Source organism: Hippopotamus amphibius, chromosome 2 (genome assembly GCF_030028045.1).
Source record: "Hippopotamus amphibius kiboko isolate mHipAmp2 chromosome 2, mHipAmp2.hap2, whole genome shotgun sequence".
Lineage (NCBI taxonomy): Eukaryota > Metazoa > Chordata > Mammalia > Artiodactyla > Hippopotamidae > Hippopotamus > Hippopotamus amphibius.
Window position 1 is genome coordinate 175,443,720 of NC_080187.1, and position 18,307 is coordinate 175,462,026.

General features: G+C 40.3%; 1 protein-coding gene across 2 annotated transcripts; it reads left to right on the forward strand.

Annotated features, from left to right (window-relative positions):
- Positions 1-293: 293 nt before the first annotated feature.
- Positions 294-16,582, forward strand: TTC5 (tetratricopeptide repeat domain 5). 2 transcript variants are annotated; one of them, XM_057725144.1, is made up of 10 exons: positions 303-370; positions 3,558-3,690; positions 4,786-4,997; positions 5,388-5,538; positions 6,779-6,870; positions 9,230-9,286; positions 9,850-9,996; positions 10,165-10,379; positions 13,369-13,513; positions 15,969-16,582. In XM_057725144.1, exons 1-10 carry the CDS (start codon positions 323-325, stop codon positions 16,086-16,088), a joined length of 1,320 nt encoding a protein of 439 aa, XP_057581127.1. In that variant the 5' UTR covers positions 303-322; the 3' UTR covers positions 16,089-16,582. The 2 variants fall into 2 exon arrangements, with proteins under 2 accessions (XP_057581128.1, XP_057581127.1); XM_057725145.1 differs by lacking the exon at positions 3,558-3,690 and having other exon boundaries at positions 294-370.
- Positions 16,583-18,307: the final 1,725 nt, after the last annotated feature.

Genomic DNA, 18,307 nt, shown 5'->3' on the forward strand with positions numbered 1-18,307 from the left:
GGGGTATTATCTTGGTATAAATAAATAGGAAAATACAAAACAATAATATGCATGCACTTAATATGAGAACATTTTGTTTTCAGGATTTGGAAAAGAAACAAGTTTATGAATTCGAAAGTGATTGCAGACCATTTCCTTTGAGCTATAGGTATTGGGTTAATTACGTTTGGAGCCGACGCCCTTCTTTGAATATCAGCGCTTTTACTCAGGCGCTGTAAGCCTCCAGCGCTCTAGATGTCGCTGTGGCTCCATGATGGGGACGGGTATGCGTCTCTGTGGTTATAAAGTTGGGGGCGGAGAAGCCGAGGGTGTCTGGGAAACGATGGCTGATGAAGAGGAAGAAGTCAGGGAGATCTTGCAGAAATTGCAGGTGGGGCCATAGATTAAAATCTGTATCTGCTTTTGTTACTCGGAAAGAAGTAGCGAGCCCAGTTTATGCAGTACCTGCGAATTTCTTGACGTACACCCGACGCTGCTTGTGTCCCCGTGGTTACTATAACAACTCCCGAAGGTGCAGCCGCAGCGGGTTAGGGGAGCCGCCGGGCCAGGGGAGGGGCGCAGCCGGTTTGTTGGGACCTCCTGCTTCTGACGTGACCGCGCTCAGTTTCAGTTCTGTAACTTTGTTCTGTACATCCTTGGAAGTTTTTTGTTTGTTTGTTTTCTCCTGGATTCTCCCATAATAAATAGCAAACACTTTTGTTTGGCAGGTCTGCAGGATCTATTATCTATCGCATATTGTTTTGATCCCCACAAAGACCATTTTTTCAGTACTTTTCTGCTTTCAAATTGGCAACAATCACAGTAATGGCGTGCACCGCGTGTATTCTGGTTACTCCCCTTAGAACTTCACAGCTTTGATTTTTTTTCATACTATGCAATTCCAGTTTGGGGTCTGATGCAGAAGCTCCCAGACTCCACACAGTCCACAGTTAACTGTGGTGAGTGGGACAGTCTTTTGTACTTGGTAGGTAGGAGCTAACTAATTGCTTGGCTCTTTACCTTTTTCTTAATGACCGAATATTTTTCTTAAATCTCAGAGTTTTTTTTTGTGTTCTAAGACAACCTGAAATTTAAACATTATACTTATGATAGGCTTATAACTTTCCTAAAGGCTTCTACTGCAAAAGTTTAAACATTGGTGAGATTTCTTTGTTTCTTGAGCAGATTAAAATAATAACACTCTTTTAGAGTGTGAGCTTTAGCTCACATCCAGTTGACTTGGATTAATTTAATTTTATTCCCTAGTTTGACTGACTGAAATCAGAGATTCTCAAGACTGGCTCCATATTATAAACGTTGTTTGTGTATATATATTTGTATACGTGTAGAAAAAAACCTGAAAAGGTAAACTGAGCAGTGGTTATCTCTGAGGTTATTGGGATGATTATGAGGAATTTTTTACCTTTTATATTTTACATATACCTATTTGAATTTAACAACTTATATATATTGATTTTTGCCATGACAAAAAGTTATTAAAAATGTTCACTCTAGCAAAACAAACCAACAACAAAACCAAACAATTTCTTGCATGTTTGCTGTAGCAACTAAAAACAAACAGTAAGACCTTTTCTGTCATTCTTAATGCAGGACAAAAGGAAGTGGGTTGTAATATTTGCTGAGAGCTGTCTTTTCCTGCTCTGATTTGTGGTAGATGTTCTAAGCAGCTAGGTAGAGGATACCTGGGGTATCTTGGGGGTGGATGGGGAAGGTGCAGGGATGGAATAGGAGAATGGAGTAGAGAGAGGAAAAGTATGGTGATGTTGCTATTCCTGGGAATGGTGGTAAACTTTATTTCATTGGTGTACACATTTTAGGTTAGAAGGAATATATAAAAGGATTTTTCTCAAAGTGTGTTTTACAGATCATTTTTATTAAAGTCACGCAAGGTGCTTGTTAAAATGTAGAATTTTGAGTTCTGCTAAAAACACTGACATCAGAATCTCTGTAGGCTGGGTCCTGGAAATAATACACACAATACAACTTGAAAAGCCCTGCTGCAGAAGGTTATAGTCTAACTTCTTCATTCTGGGTAGGATGTTAAATTAATGAATAATAAGTTTTTGTTAGAGAAAGGGCGATTCATTAATTTATTTAATGAGAGCCTATCGTGCCCCACACCCTGTGGTAGTGCTCAGGTATAGCTGTAAACAAAATGGATTAAGATACTTCCATCATGGAGCTTACATTCCAGTGGTGGAGACAGACAGTGGACAATTAACGAATAGGCCGCATAATTTCAAATAAGTAACATGAAGAGAAGTAGGAGTGTGATTTAACAGTGGAGGGGGAAGGGGTTACTTTAGTTTGGGTAATCAGGGAAAACCTTTCTGAGAAATTGATATTTGAACTGAGATCGAAATAATGATGAGGAATGAGCCGTGCAAAAATCTGGAGAAAGAATGTCCAGGCAGAGGGAACATCATGTGTAAAGTTGGGATTGAGCTTAGTGGATTTGAGGAACTGGATGAAAGCTGTTGGGGCTTGAGTGTTGTAGGAGAGTGATAAGAAGTTTGTGGCAGGGTGAATGGTGGGGGGTCAGATTTATAGTCTTCTAGGCCATAATAAGGAGTCGGATTTTATTCTGTCTGCAGTGGGAAACTATCTGAGGGTTTGTGACATGACGTACGTTTCTGTAAGGCCACTCCAGCTATAGTAAGGAGAATGGGAAAGAGTAGAAGCAGGACGACCAGTTAAGAAGCAGTTGAAATAGTCCAGGCAAGTAATGATGCTGATTTAGTTGAGGATAGGCATAGAGAGATGGAGACAGATGAATGGATTTGGGATGTGATGTGGAGGTAGTTGATAAGACTTAGTGGGATTGGATTATACCTTTCTGCTGCTCTTTTGTTTTAGGAAAGAGTAGATAATGGAAAAGCTTTGACTGGTGTCCCAGGAAGACTGAGAGATAGAGATATTTAAAAGAGGAAAGAGAACATTTACTTGGAAAGAATGCAAAAGAGCCAGAAGGTGACTTGACAAAAACAAAACAAAACAAACAAAAGACACAAGTATTTAAAGAAATAAAACTCTGCGAAAAATACCACGGTTATCAAGCTTAAATTGGTCTGTTTGTTATGGAGAATGACTCTCACATGTTTGTCATATTCACAGAGGTCATGTATTTTCAGATACCAGCACAGGAGAAATCAGAGGTAAGGCAGTCCAGTTTTAAGGGTAAATTTCAAAGTTTGATACTTTGGGGACCAGTACCAGGGAGGATGATCTTATTAACTTTGTTTTATCTCAAGTTGCAAAGCGTTTCCTTCCTCCTGACTATGATATGTGAAGTGCTTAGTCATATTGGAAGCTCTGCTGGATCTGGGAGGCGAGAACTATCATGGTGCAGACAGGCTTGCGACAGTGTAAGAGTGGGCTGGGCTACTTTCCTTCACAATCTGTGGTATTTTGATAGACCTGTCCACCTGCCTCTTATGTCATTCCTAGGTCAGATACAGAATCAGCATTTCCAGGCCAAAAGCTGGTATGGCTAGCCAATCTCAAATTTACTTGTCTGCTAGTCTCCCCACTTAGTGGTGCCATTCTTATACTTCTAGGAACTGGTGGATCAGCTCTATTCATTTCGAGAGTGCTATTTTGAGACACACAGTGTTGAGGATGCTGGGAGGAAGCAACAGGATGTGCGGGAGGAGATGGAGAAGACCCTGCAGCAGATGGAGGAAGTAGTGGGTATGAATCCCAAAAGACCATGCAACCCCCTGTCCCTCACTGAAATGTGATGGAGTTTTGCTCTCGCTGTAGATTCTGTTTGTGGCTGCCACAAGATGGTACAACAGAATACTTCTTCTAAGAGTGCCTGTGCAGTATGGCAGCCTTTTAGTTCTCTAAACTCTATTTCCAAATGCCATGAAGTAAAAAAGAGCATACTTGTTGCAGTAATCTTTTTTTTTTTTTTTTTTTTTTTGGCACACGGGCTTAGTTGCTCCGTGGCATGTGGGATCTTCCTGGAGCAGGGATCAAACCTGTGTCCCCTGCATTGGCAGGCGGATTCTTAACCACTGCACCACCTAGGAAGCCCGTTGCAGTAATCTTCTTAATGGACCTTTCTGCCTCTAATTTCTTTTACTTACAAATCAACTTAAATAATGACCATGGCCATTATGTTTCAAAGTCATTACTTCATGCATTTACTCTCATTCCTTGTCTGCCTCTGCTCAGGTATCTTCAAAGATTCCTACTTTTGACTGATTGAAGTCTAAACCTCTTCACTTGGTATTCAAGTCTCCATTGTCTGACTTTTTTTCTTCCTCCCCTCATCTCTGACTACCTACTTACAAAGGAACTTTTTGTTTCATTCAGGTTGGACCATCCATTCTCCCATTAACATGCCACATGTACTTCTGCCTCTTTGTCTTTGTTTACGTCATTTTTCTCCCTGGAGTGTCTTGCCTTTTCTCCTTTTCACTTTGTGAAGTCCGTTCATTGGGTGTATGCCATATGCTCCTTTTCATTGTTTTTTTGATTTTTCATGGACATGCATTGTCCTCTCCACTAGATTCTAAGCCCCTCAAGGTAGGGATAATGCTTTCTTTGGTACCCTGTTTTCTTTTCTTTTCTTTCTTTTTTTTTTTTTTTTTGAGGTACCCTGTTTTCTAACATAGTACTCTGCGTGGCGTAGGTTTTCAATGAATAGTTTGTTTATGAAGATTTTCCTCAATTATGCCTAGAACTGGCATGGGGTTATTCCTTGAGAGAAAGTGCCCTGGTCTTACCTGGTCAGACTGCTTGGATTTCCACTTCCTTTATCTTTTCCCTTCCTCCTAGGTTCTGTCCAGGGCAAGGCACAGGTTCTAATGCTCACTGGGAAGGCACTGAATGTGACTCCTGACTATAGCCCGAAGGCTGAGGAGCTTCTGTCAAAGGCTGTGAAGCTGGAGCCCACGCTGGTGGAAGCCTGGAACCAGCTGGGTGAGGTGTACTGGAAGAAAGGGGATGTTGCAGCTGCCCACACCTGCTTCTCAGGAGCCCTCACCCATGTGAGCCACCCACTGTGCCCTCAGAAAACACGGATGGGAAGGATGGGATTTCTTTGGTTCTGTAAGTTTACCTAGGTCACAAATATCAGAGTAGAACTGTATTGGAACTAGGAGAACAGAATCAGAAGGGAGAAAGGGTGGGGGAGCAGACCTGGATGAGGAAAACAGGGACAAGGGACTGAGAAAAGGAAGAAGATGATGGGATCAGGTTCAAGGGTAGATGAGAAATGAAGAAAGGTTAGCGACCAAGTTGATCCTTGTAGATGGGGATCCAAGATACAGATGGCAGTAAGAATTAAGATGAAAAATTAGAAGAAGATTGAGATAGAATAAATCTGGAAAGGGGAATTAGACTCATGAAGGTTGAGTATATGCCTACTCCACTTGCAGTGCAAGAACAAAGTCTCCCTTCAGAACCTGTCAATGGTGCTTCGCCAGCTGCGGACTGACTCTGGAGATGAACATTCCCGCCATGTCATGGACAGTGTCCGACAGGCTAAGGTGGCTGTGCAGATGGACATCCTTGATGGCCGCTCCTGGTGTGAGTGCTCTCAAAAGATCTGCAGCAGGTTTCTAGAGCAGTGGTTCTGAACCGTGGCTGCACACCAGAATCATCTGGAGCCCATCTGTTGAGTCTGACTCTTAAGTGTGAAGCCAGGGTGTCTTTGCTTTGAAGAAGCCCAAAAGGTATTTTGATGAACCACTATTCTAGGAACCCTTTGACTTTTTAATCGAAGAGAGGAGGCTTATGTTTCCATATAAGCAAGGCGGGGCTTTTGTGCAGTGTCTTGTAGTTTCTCCTTTGGGTCCCTGTTTGCCTCTTTATCCCAGCGAAATTTTGGGTATACTCTTAGTGTCATCACTGGTTTGTTTCAGATGTGGGGCCTTTCCTATAGACTTTTGAGGGTGACCAAAATTGTTATACTTTGAATTTGAGCTCTGAGATGATCCATCACTGTGTTTCTTAGTTTTTTTCTGCACCCCTCACCTCAACCCCCTTAGGTGGGACAGGATGGCTAGTGTGGGTTGGAGTTGGGTACATCCATTCCTTTCATATGGAAGGCTAGAGCTAGCAGGAGTTGGTTGTTTCCTTTCCTTAGGTCAGTTACCCTCTGATAATGCCCTAGCAGGTTAGGCTCTGGTTAATTGGTTTCTCCTGAGGGCAGGCCTTATTAAGAAAGGCGCGCTCGGGAGTTCCCTGGTGGCTTAGTGGTTAGGATCCCAGGCTTTCATTGCCGTGGCTCAGGTTCATTCCCTGGTTGGGGAACTGAGATCCCACAAGCCACATGGTGCAGCCGAGAAACCCCACAAAAACAACAACAGCAACAACAAGAATGGAGTGCTCTGGCATATTTCTAAAAAGTTCCTTTGCCCCCTCCGTCTGTTGAAAGTATGGGGGTTTTGGTGTGGGAACCTGGTCGAGTTTCTGGAGGTACATCTTACTGGGGGCTCTCTTATGACTGGGACCCTGGAGTTTTCAATTCCCAGGCTTGTCCATACTGAGCCTCCAGAATTCCTCAATTACGGTTCAGGGTTTGCTACCCCGGCACTTTTCCTGTGGTAGCTCATGAGTTTCTGCTTCAGTAAGCCATAACTCCCTGTGTTCACATTGTCTCCCCAGTTTTGGGGGCAGTGGTTTGCCCTTTGTTGTCCCCTCTCTTATGCATCCAAGAAGAGCCGTGGATTTTTCAGTCTCTTCAGCTTTTTACTTGCTAGGCTAGAGTGGCGACGTCAAGCTCCTTATTACATGCAGAACCAGAAACCCTGTGTTTCTCTTTCAGATATTCTGGGGAATGCGTACCTTTCTCTTTACTTCAATACTGGCCAGAACCCTAAGATCTCCCAGCAAGCCCTCAGTGCCTATGCCCAAGCAGTAAGTATTTATGGTCACCCAGGCCAGATATATAGAAGCAGCAGCAGAATCAAGAGTGTTGTTCAGTCTTCCTTGTGGCTCTTTAGCATGCAGCATGGGCATTGTTTGCTGGCATCCAGTGTGTGTGGGTTTGCAAAGCCAGGTCTGAAGAGGTGGTGTATTTCTTCCTATAACTTGAGTATTAGCAGCGACTTGCAGTGTGTCCCTCAGTGCTAGGTAGCTCCTTGAGTCGTCTAGATTTCTTACAGGCACGTATAACCAAATCACAGAGCCCATCCCAACGTGTTCATCTTTTTAATGGGAAAAAAGTCTGTGTTAAAATAATGCTTATTAATATTTGTGTACATTTTTAAAGAAAAATAAAACTCTGACACGTAAATATAAATTAAGCACTGTCCCCAGATTAACCGTTAGATAGTATGGCTCTGGATTTCCCACAGGCTAAAATAGAAAACAGCCTGTAGTCCAGTCTGCATTATTTCCCAGGGATTGACTCACTGGAGCTCATGCTTTGCCTTAGGTGTTCAGGCTGTGTTTATATTGATAGGCACTTGCAGGGGGTTTCCTTCAGGCTTTGAGTGCCTGACTGCTCATTGTCAAGGTTCACGTTGGCCTTCTGAGCACTTTTTATTTAGACTTCATATTCACCTTTTGTTTTCTCTTGACACAGAGGCTTGCTTTCTAACTTAACATTACTTATTTTGCTCTGAATGGCAGAATAAGGAATATAGCTACCTTATGTTCATGTTTTCAGTTTAGGGACTGTTCTTTTTTCTTTTTCTTTTTTCACCACCCCACAGAAACTATTTTTCACAAAGCTGAAGTGCAAAACAGGTAACCATTTTTAATAAGCACAGTCAAATTTTTAACCACAAAATGTCTACAAGAATTGTAGCTTTAAAAAAGACAACCAATTTTTATATTTCGAAAATATCTCAACTCAAATAAATTAATTTCTTAAAAAGTACACTTCTCACACTATCTGTTTGGCATCACCCTGGTTAAACTCTGGTGCAGCCATGCCTGGCAGCTTCGGACACACTCGTGTGTGTCATGCTCTTGCTCTCGCTGCTGTGATGCTGACTGCCGCTCACCTGGTGGGACTCACACCTACCACAGGGGAACATGCAGTAATAAAGTGGCTTTTTAAGAAGTGACAGATATGACTTCTCCCACACTGTGCTTCTCACTGTAGCCTTAACGGTGGCATTTAACTCAACCCAACCTGTGTAGCCAGCAGGGTTGTTCTTTTTTTAACCAGGGAACTTTTCAGGCAAAGGAATTATATTTTACTCTAATTTCTTAATCTGGTAAATGTTTGCATTTTAAAGCATAATATTATGTACTCCTTAAAATTTTATATTTGGTGTCTGCTTAACAGTTGCTTTTAACTCTTAATTTCTTCATCAGACCTGCAGTTTTAAACATATTTGAACAGATGTGAACCATTTAAACAATTTTAATTCATGTTGTTTGTGCTTTTACCAGTGTGCCACGCAATGAATAGAATTAAAAAAATATAGTGATCATAGGGACTTCCCTGGTGGCACGGTGGTTAAGACTCTGTGCTCCCAATGCAGGGGGCCTGGGTTCGATCCCTGGTCAGGGGACTAGATCCCACATGCATGTCACAACTAAGAGTTTGCATGCCACAACTAAGGAGCCCACCTACTGCAACTAAGACCTGGCACAACCGCATAAATAAATATATAAAAATAAATAAAATGATCATAGCCATGAACATAGCCAGCAGTTTCTTCATAACACATTTGTTTGCACTGTCATATGGTTTCTGGCCATATATTTTAATTAGAAAATCAGAATTTGGCTTTCATTGTGTTTTTGTTTTGTTTTGTTTTGTTTTTTGGCTGTGCTGTGGCATGCGGGATCTTAGTTCTCAGACCAGGGATTGAATCCATGCCCCTTGCAGTGGAAGTGCAGAGTCCTAACCACTGGACCACCAGAGAAACGTGATTCTGTTTGTATCTGGAGCCAGGCTCATGGGCAGAGGAAATGCATTAAACTGACATCATTTCTTTCCTCATTTATACCAGCATCTCATTAAAAAATTTTTTTATCAGCTGTTAATCACATATTTCTTCTATCTTTATACTACTGTGTGGATAAATTATCATATTTTAAAGTTTTATGCACATACAAAACCCTTACATCCTTGAGGTTTCAGGGACTGAGTAATATGTGCCACAGAAGCAGTTACTGTATAACAGTGTGGATAGAGGAAACATTTTGATAAGCAAGAGACTCAAGATTTTTCCAGGGAGACAAGGTTTAGGACATGTTGTGCATGACCGTCCTTAAGACTGAGACAGGAGCCACTGATGATCTTTTTATCCCATAGGAGAAGGTTGACAGGACAGCTTCCAGCAATCCTGATCTTCATCTGAACCGGGCAACGGTAAAACAAAAACAAAAACAAAACTTATCATTTGTGTCGGGGAGGGGTCATCTGAAGGTCAAATAAATAAGATATCTTGGCCTTAGCCTGTGAGGGTAACCGAATTTTCACAAGGACAAGATTGGGTACAAACTGCAAGAGGAATGCCAAATTATTTCTGGGAAAAGCTACTTAGTTTGACTGGGGGGAAAGGAAAAGGGGCTGAGGAGGTGGGTGGGTGAAGAGAGGATGGGGAGCAGAGTTTAGAAGACTTTCCTGAAATGTTCATTATAAACCTAAAAATAGAATCACCCAATATATGCAACTTAACTGTTTTGTTAGAGTTAGGAAGTTAGCTTCTTTGAGATGATTCCATCTTTGGGGTTTTGATCACCTTGGCCAGGAAGAAGGATGTGAGGCATTACCAGCTCTTTAGGTTGTTCATTTGCAGAACAGGAGGACAGCTGGGAAAGAACACAGTTTATTTCTCTAGATTCCTAGTCCGCTGTGCTGTTACTGCCCCCAGGCATAGTTTGTGTTAAACACGCTTATAATTGGGAGACTTTGGGTTACTTCTTGTGCAGTTACATAAATATGAAGAGAATTTTGGGGAGGCCCTGGAGGGCTTCTCTCGGGCTGCAGCACTGGACCCTGCCTGGCCAGAGCCCCGGCAACGAGAGCAACAACTGCTAGATTTCTTGAACAGATTAACCAGCCTCCTGGAGAGCAAGGTAAAGATGTCTAAATGGTGAATCCTTTTTTATTCTGCTGTAATAAAATAATAAAGTAGGCCTCGGTAGTAGTGATCCTATAGAAGTGGGTAGATGGAAGGGGAGGACTAGACTCTCAAGGAGAGTGGCTAGTTCCCAGCTTCTTATGTATTTCCTTTTGCTTTGCAGGGAAAGGTGAAGACCAAAAAGTTGCAGAGCATGCTGGCAAGCTTGCGCCCAGCCCATCTAGGCCCTTGTGGTGACGGGCGCTATCAGTCAGCCTCTGGACAGAAAGTGACCCTGGAACGCAAGCCCCTGAGTGCCCTGCAGCCTGGTGCAAATAGTGGAGCTGTGGTCCTGGGAAAGGTGGTGTTCAGCCTTACTACGGAGGAGAAAGTCCCCTTGTGAGTTTCTCTTGCCTTTCCTCTTTTTCATCCTTTTAAACTAGTTGCTCTCATTTCCTGGCCTTTCTCTAAAAGTTGAGGACATTGTTAGTGGTCAGAGATTAGTGAGTTCTGTTTCCCTTCTGTGACTGTCCCAAGAGCAAGTATTGTCTAGGTGGTGTCTAACAATCTCTCTGTAGCTTCCGTCACCATTCATTTTTTCCCTGAACTTGGTGTTCTGTGAACTCTTATATCCGAAGCTGAAATTTGACAGCTACTTTTCTTAATAAGACAGGTGGAAGCCTTAAAATTCTCTTACCTCTTTGTGTTTTTGTGATCATAGAAGTAGAAGGAGGAAGAATTCTAAGTCCTGTTTGGACTTAGGTGTGCCTAAGCAGTTTTGGAAGATGAGCTTTGAGTTTGAATTTAAGGCCTGATGGAGAGATTCGCTCAGATGTTAATTCAACAAATATTCATTGAGCATCTGCTATATGTGTTGTAGGCAGTTAAAAAAATGTAACACACCCAAGTGAAGGGTGCTTATAGTCCAGCAGAGGAAATGAGTTAAGAATATTCATTAGAAAATTTTTAACTCTCGAAAAATGAGGATTTAGTCAGTGCCATCATTCCTTGGCCCTTCACTGACTTCCCAATCCCTGGTTGACTGGTTTCCTTTTTCTGTTTTCTAATGAAATTTTTTTGTTTCTGGGATCACCAGTGTTTGATCCAGTAGCTTCTATTACGTGGCTCTATAGCATTCTGACTTCTCTCTCACTCTTTCCTTTCACATCCCTTCTGCTCCATTCAAACTAAAGTACAACTCCCATTGTATGCCTGATTTTCCTCCATGGCATTTTCATGACATATGTATTTGAAGACTTGAAGAGCAAGAAGATAGTTGAGAAAAGGTTAGTTACTAGAGCAGACCCTAGAGCTAAGAGGAATGAGAAAGAAATATAGACAAAGGTAGGTTTTAGGTTCCCTTGAGAACAAATATTTTGCTACTCCTTGGTTTCTGTTTTTCTTTCCAATTTCTAAATGTTACGTTCTGGGAAGACTCTGTGGTTCCTTTCCTCTTTTCTTTCTGTATCAGGATGGCAGATAAATGCCATCTTTGATCAGTTGGCAGTGGCTGCATGACTTCCTGTTTAGAAGGATTCTGAGGCTTTCACTGGTTTCACCAGGAGAATGCTGTGCTTGATTTGCAGTGTTTGCTATGAATTTGGGTGTGCCAAGTGATGGCATAAGCATTGATTCTGCACCATCTCATTTACAGGTCATCTCATTTGGTGATGTCATATAAACCCAAGGCTTTGGCTGCCTCATCTTTGCTTGCGGGTCTGGCTCCAGCCCAGGGGTCATTTCCAAGTTTTGGATTCCTATATCTGGCTGCCTCTGGGCTTTAATAAGAAACCTCTAACTCAGTATGTTCAAAATTACTCACCTCATCTTTCTCTGTCAACCTGCTTCTCCTCCTTGAATTATTTGTCAGTCAGTGGTACCACCTCTACTAAGACTTCTGGAAGTTGTCTTAGACTTCTCCATCCTCTTGCTTTGAGGCTATCACCAAGTCCAATAGATGTACCTTTTAGTCCCTACTCCCTGTCTTTACTAATTTAATTCAGCCTCTTAACACTTCTCCAGACAAGTCTCCCTATTCCCTGTTTTTTCCTCCAGTGTTCTACATTGCAGAGAAATATTTCCCAGATGCAGATCTGATCATCTCTTAGTGGTACTGTGTAGCTTTTAGGTTGGAGTTCTAACTCCTTAGCTTAACACACAAAGCCTTTTAGGATTTTCTCCCTGCCTCCCCCATCCACTATCTTCTGTCACTTTCCCACTCTTACCTTTTGTTCCAACCTTGGGATTATTTTGTAGGTTTCAGAACAGCTATTTTCATGCCTCTGTGTTTTTACACACAGTTATTGTGTCTGGATAATCTTTTTGCTGCTTCTTGATATAGGTTACATTTTCAAACATACAACAAAATTGAAAGAATTTTACAGTGAACATTTGTGTACCTATATTCTACTATTAATATTTTGTTATACTTAGTTTATCACATATCTATCTATTCCCCTGTTCTTCTGTTGGTCTCTCTTTTGGTGCATTTCAAAGTAAATTGCAGACATTGATATACTTTCCTCTAAATACTTCAGCATGCAGTCATTAACTAGAGTTCAGTGTTTATCATTTTCTTCTTTTTATGTAAAATTTACATACAATGAAATGTGCAAATCTTAGTGTATATTTCCCAAGTTTTGACAAATGCATACACCCATGTAACCTAAACACCTACAGAAAACATTACCACCACCTCAGGAAGTTCTCTCATGTTCCTTCCCTGTCAAGCCATATCCTCTTCCCTGTAGAGGTTTGTTATTTCCACTGAGGATTAGTTTTCCTGTTTTAACCCAGGTAGTTTGTCATTCTTTAAGATTCTCCTCTTCATGGAAACCTTTCTGGCTTTTCATTGATTTAGACATTTCTCCTCTGGGCTCCCATGGCCCAACCTTTGGCTTCACTAGATTCAGCAGTTGTAAGTGATGGTCTAATCGTCTGATGCCCACTAGACTAATAAGCTCACTTATAGCTGGATTGATGTCTTACTGCTAAGCACAGTGCCTGGCACATGATAGTTACTCAGTGAAAGTCTGTGGAATTAAATTAAATTGACAGTGATGGTTAAAGGGTTTAATGAAGGTTGTGATAGTTAAATCGATAGAGCAGGAATACGGTTCTACTGCGACATTTTGAGCTAGTTCATTATTAATGTTTGCTGAAAGTGTCCCAAGTTCTTAGAAAAGTGACCGATTGATGAGTCTTGTGTATGTTCTCTAAAGATACGTATCAAAGACAAATGAGCCTTCAGGTGTGCATAGTGAATGATGGTACCTGTCATAGGAGTTCTAAGTAAGTAACTAAGAAAGCTTTTTTTTTTGCTTTTCTTTCCTGCCCATTTCTTCTTTTTTTTTTTCCTCCTCTCTCTTAACCCATCTTAACTTGGCAGTACATTTGGCCTGGTAGATTCAGATGGACCTTGCTGTGCAGTGATGGTGTATAATATGGTGCAGAGCTGGGGAGTGCTCATTGGGGACTCTGTAGCCATCCCTGAGCCTAACCTTCGGCTTCACCGAATTCAGCACAAGGGAAAGGTGAGTGATGGCTAGGATTCTTTCTCAACTCATAGGCTCTCAAAGTGGGACCAAGTTTACCTCTTAAAAAATATGTATGTAAAGTAATGTGTGTGTGTGTGTGTGTGTGTGTGTGTGTTGTATGATAATCCTGTATTTGCACACATATGTGTATATATAAGTAATTTTCTTTTTACTGAAAGTTTTACTAAAAGGTGTTTTGTTTGTTTTTTGTTTTGTTTTTCTTTACTAAAAAACAACTGGTAAACAAAAAGAATTTTAAAAATGGACTGAACAGAGAAAGACAAATACATATATCACTTACATGTGAAATCTAAAAAAGCTGAACTGTGAAGACAGAGAGTAGAGTGGTGGTAATCCTGGGGATGGTGGAATTAGGGAGATGTTGTTTAAGGGTACAAACTTGGAACTAGTAGATAAATAAGTCCTGCAGATCTAACGCACAGCATAGTGATTATAGACAACAATACGGTATTATAAACTTCAAAGCTGCCAAGAGACTAGATCTTAATTGTTCCCACCACAAAAAAGAAATGATAATTATGTGACATGATAGAGGTGTTAGCTAACATAATGGTGGTAATCATATTGCAATATATAAATATATCAAATTAACACATTGTTAATTAACACCTTAAACTTACATAAAGTTATATGCCAGTTATTTCAATAAAAATAAATTTTAAAAAATGGACTGAAATATTGTCACTCAGATGTTATCACTGTTAACAGTTTGGTATGTAAACCTCCAGTCTTTTCACAAAAATATACACACATTCATATGTATATTTTTAATTATGAGTGGCATAGTATATGCTTGTGAACATTTCCTGTGCTTTTCCATTTCCTGTATTTTTTCTTTTTTTTTTTTTTACATTTTGGTAATATGAGTTTCTTTTCTTTTTTTTTTTTTAGCATACAATAAACTGCATATATTTAGAGTGTACAATTTGGTATTTTTTTTCTTATTAATAATGTATATATGGCAATCCCACTCTCCCAATTCATTCCCCCCCAACCCTCCCCGCTTTCCCCACTTGGTGTCCATATGTTTGTCCTCTACATCTGTGTCTCTATTTCTGCCTTGGTTGCTGTATTTTTAAATGAAAACAATTGAAAGAAGAAGAATAATTTGATACATGAAAGTTACAGGAAATTAAAATTTCAGTGTTTGTAATTACATTTTTTTGAAATAAAGTACACTCATTTCTTTACTGTTACCTGTGGCTGCTTTTACACTAGTGTCAGAGTTGAATAGTTCTGTGACAGAGACCATATGACCCACAAAGCCTAGAATTTTATTATTTGACTCTTTACAGAAAAATTTGCCGACACCAGATCTAGATTATTGATAATTTTTCCTTATTATAAACATACCATGGTAAGTATTTTTATATCTGCCCATATCCATGATTATTAAGTACATTTAATTAATTCATTAAAGAAATTAACTGAATTTCTAAGGTAGAATCTTGGCTCCAAAGGGTATGCAGAATTCTAAGACTTTTAATACATATTGCCAAACTATTTTTTGGAAGGTCATACCAGTTAATATCAACAGTGGGTATGAGTAGTTGTTTTTCTGTAGTTTTCTTTGCAACTCTGTATGGAGACCTTTGAAAAATTATTTGCTTATTATACATGAAAAGTATAGCATCAGTGTTGTTTGGCTTTGGTTTCTTGATTATTGGTAAGGTTAAAAATTTTATCATATGTTTCTTGACTATTTTATAATCCTTTTATAAATTGCCTTTTTTTTGGTCACTTGCCCATGTTCCTGTTAGGATGTTTTAAAATGATTTATGAGAACTCTTTAATTTACCTCCTTACTTTGACTTAAAAGAACCTCCTCTTACATTCCAAGTGGAACAGTATTTTTTGGATAAAGATCTTTTAACAACACGTTTTACAACTTAAAGGACATTTGAACTGATAAAGTGAGCCGATATCTTCTGTTATTAGGAGAATGTTTAAACCTACATTCTGTTAATTCCTCCTGATATAAAAGGAGAAGTAAGTCTAAATTACATTTGGCAGATTAATTTATAGCTTTACAAACAGTTGGTCTAAGAGTTTCTCAGACTTCCCATTGGCTCTGACTTGGCTGCTGTGTATATTTAGTTATAATAGTTGATAAACACTGTGGGGAGGGCAAATTCTGTAGAGCTGCTGGGACCCTTTTGTTGGGCAGTGGCAGGGTCTTGTCCTTTCTGAATCAGAGAATTGTCCCATTGTTGTAATGGTACTCTACCTTTCCCAGATTTTCGATTGAAAACTGGGAAAGTGACATCCCTTTTGTTAGCTCAGTTTTGTTTAATGTGAGATGAAAGTAAGGGGTGTATCTACTGAGGGAGGTGAAAAGAAGGGGGAGAAAGTCACAGGTGGTATATTCCTCTGCTAGAGTTTCTTCCATCCTAGGATCTGTAATGAGCCTCTGTATATTTGTCTTTTCCAGGACTATTCCTTTTCCAGTGTTCGTGTGGAAACGCCCCTCCTGCTGGTGGTGAATGGGAAACCTCAGGGCTCCAGCAGCCAGGCTGCTGCCACAGTGGCATCAAGGCCACAGTGTGAATGACCCTCCTTGGATTGCATGCTAAAGAGGGAGTGGAGGCAAGAAGATAAGCTCAAGGGCTCTCAGCAGCTGCACCAGCCACATCCACTGATGCACCTGGAATTGGGGGGATGTTTTAGATGACAACTTTCCCTTCCTCTTCCCTGTAAGACACTTCGTGTCTTCTTTCTCTCCTGTTATGTTCCGGCTCTCTCTGGGGCCACGCATGTCCTTGGTATATCTCTCTGGCCTCTTTCATTGCTCTCTGTGTTTAGGCAAAGAGCACGGAATTGGTAGAAGTGTTGGGACCTTGCCATGGGACAGAGTCCCCAAGGTTCCTGTTCTTGCCTCCTTCCTGAGCCTCATGTGTATATATCATTTCAGTATTTATTGCTAAGGGAGGGGGCTTAATTTTTTAATGGCTTAGTTTTGAGCAATTTTTATTTTATTTTTATTTTTAAAATTTAAGTCCTTCCCCTTTTTTGGGGGCTGGGACAGAATTAAATTTGTTTGGAAAAGAAATATTGTGTAGTTTGGCCTGCTTCATTCTCTCCAGGCTTGGATTCTTGGTTTTAGGGTCACTTCAATCCATTAGAGTAATACCCCGTCATCAGTTTTTTTCTTTACACAAAATAGTTTATTTCTCTCCCAGTTAAAATAATTCTGGCAATAGGCAGCCCAGGTCAGGAATGGCAGCTCCACAAAGTTGTTGGGAACCAGCTTCCTTCCATTTCCCCTCTCATCTTTAGGAGTGGTCCTTATAGTCCAACATGACAGCAGTACTATTCTAACAGTGTTACTAGGATGAAACACCAGAGAGAGCTAGGTATTCAGTTCCTTTAGGTTCTAGTGATACATTTTATAACCGTTTCTCTTAATATCCTTGTGGAAAAATGGGGAATGTGAGGGAGGATTATTACTCAACTGAATGGTTATAACCAGAGAGTGCATTAATGGATACAGATTAATTTGGAAGACTTCTAGTGATGTGGCTCAGGTCTTTGTCCTGGGTCTAGTCCTGTTCATCTCTTGATCAGTGACTTGAATATCACTGATGACTCATTCAGTTTATGAGAACAACATACGGAGAACTCCTCAGAGAATGGGTGATAGAATAAATGTCAGTCTATCTAAAGAAGTTATGAGGGCTGAATCATAAAATGAAATTTTAAAGTCCATTCTTTTGGTCCAAAAGGGACAGTTTTCTGAGGTATATCTTCAACATCATGTATGAAAAATTACTTGGAATTTTAGTAGATGAAATAAAGTCAGTATGAGGAACCAGTATGATATAATTGCAAAACACTTTTGTTTTTTTTAAACCAATGAATACCAATGACTCTGCTAGCCAGAGAGAGAGTTTTTAATCCAGTGTCTGTCAGACCACACGTGGAGCCTTGTAACAGTTCTGGTGGTTGATTTTGAGGCCTATAGTCATGGAAGAATGATCAAGAGCTTGAAGGGGTGTAAAATATCTTGAGAAATGGTTGAAAGCAACTGGGAAGGAGGAGGGTGGTAAGGTGTGTATGTTAGTAGAGAGGAGGTCCAATAACTGTTCCTCCTTTACTCACGTCCTGAGACAAACTGACATATTTGTGTTGTGCCAGATAATAAAAAGATGGCCAGTAGGTGATAGAAGCAGAACTTAAAAAAGATTTTATGATGAAATACATGTACAAATGATTATGTAAAATATGTATGTACAGTTTAAAGAGTAATTAGAATGTTCTTGAAAATGTCCACCTGGCTTGAAAACCAGAATGTCACTAGTATCTTGGTGTGCCTCTCTATGATCTCATCTCATTTGTTTTTACAGATATATAATATCTCACTCTCATTATACCACAATTTATTCTTCCTACTGTTAAAGGATATTGTGTTTCTTTTTTTGTTTGTTTTGTTGTTTGTTTTACTTTTTGGCCACACCATGTATGGCATGTGGGATCTTAGTTCCCTGACCAGGGATCGAACCCATGGCCCCTGCATTGGAAGACTGGCAGCGTGGAGTCTTAACCACTGAACCACCAGAGTCCCGCAAGAGTTTCTTTTATAGCAGTGATTCTCAAAGAGTGATTCTGGACCAAGAGCATCAGCATCACCTGGACATTCTTAGAAAAGCAAATTCTCAGGTCTTAGTCCTTGAATTAGATATTCTGGGGAAGTGTCAGCAATCTGTGTTTAACATACTCTTAAGGTGAATCTGATGCATACTAATGCGTGAGAACCACTGTTTTACACTATTG

Bases quoted from the DNA above. Each gene is read 5' to 3' on its own strand.
- TTC5 (XM_057725144.1), top strand. From the start codon at position 323: ATGGCTGATGAAGAGGAAGAAGTCAGGGAGATCTTGCAGAAATTGCAG. The intron at 5,539-6,778 runs GTGAGTGCTCTC...TTTCTCTTTCAG, and splicing joins CCTTGATGGCCGCTCCTGGT to ATATTCTGGGGAATGCGTAC. The intron at 9,287-9,849 runs GTAAAACAAAAA...CTTCTTGTGCAG, and splicing joins TTCATCTGAACCGGGCAACG to TTACATAAATATGAAGAGAA.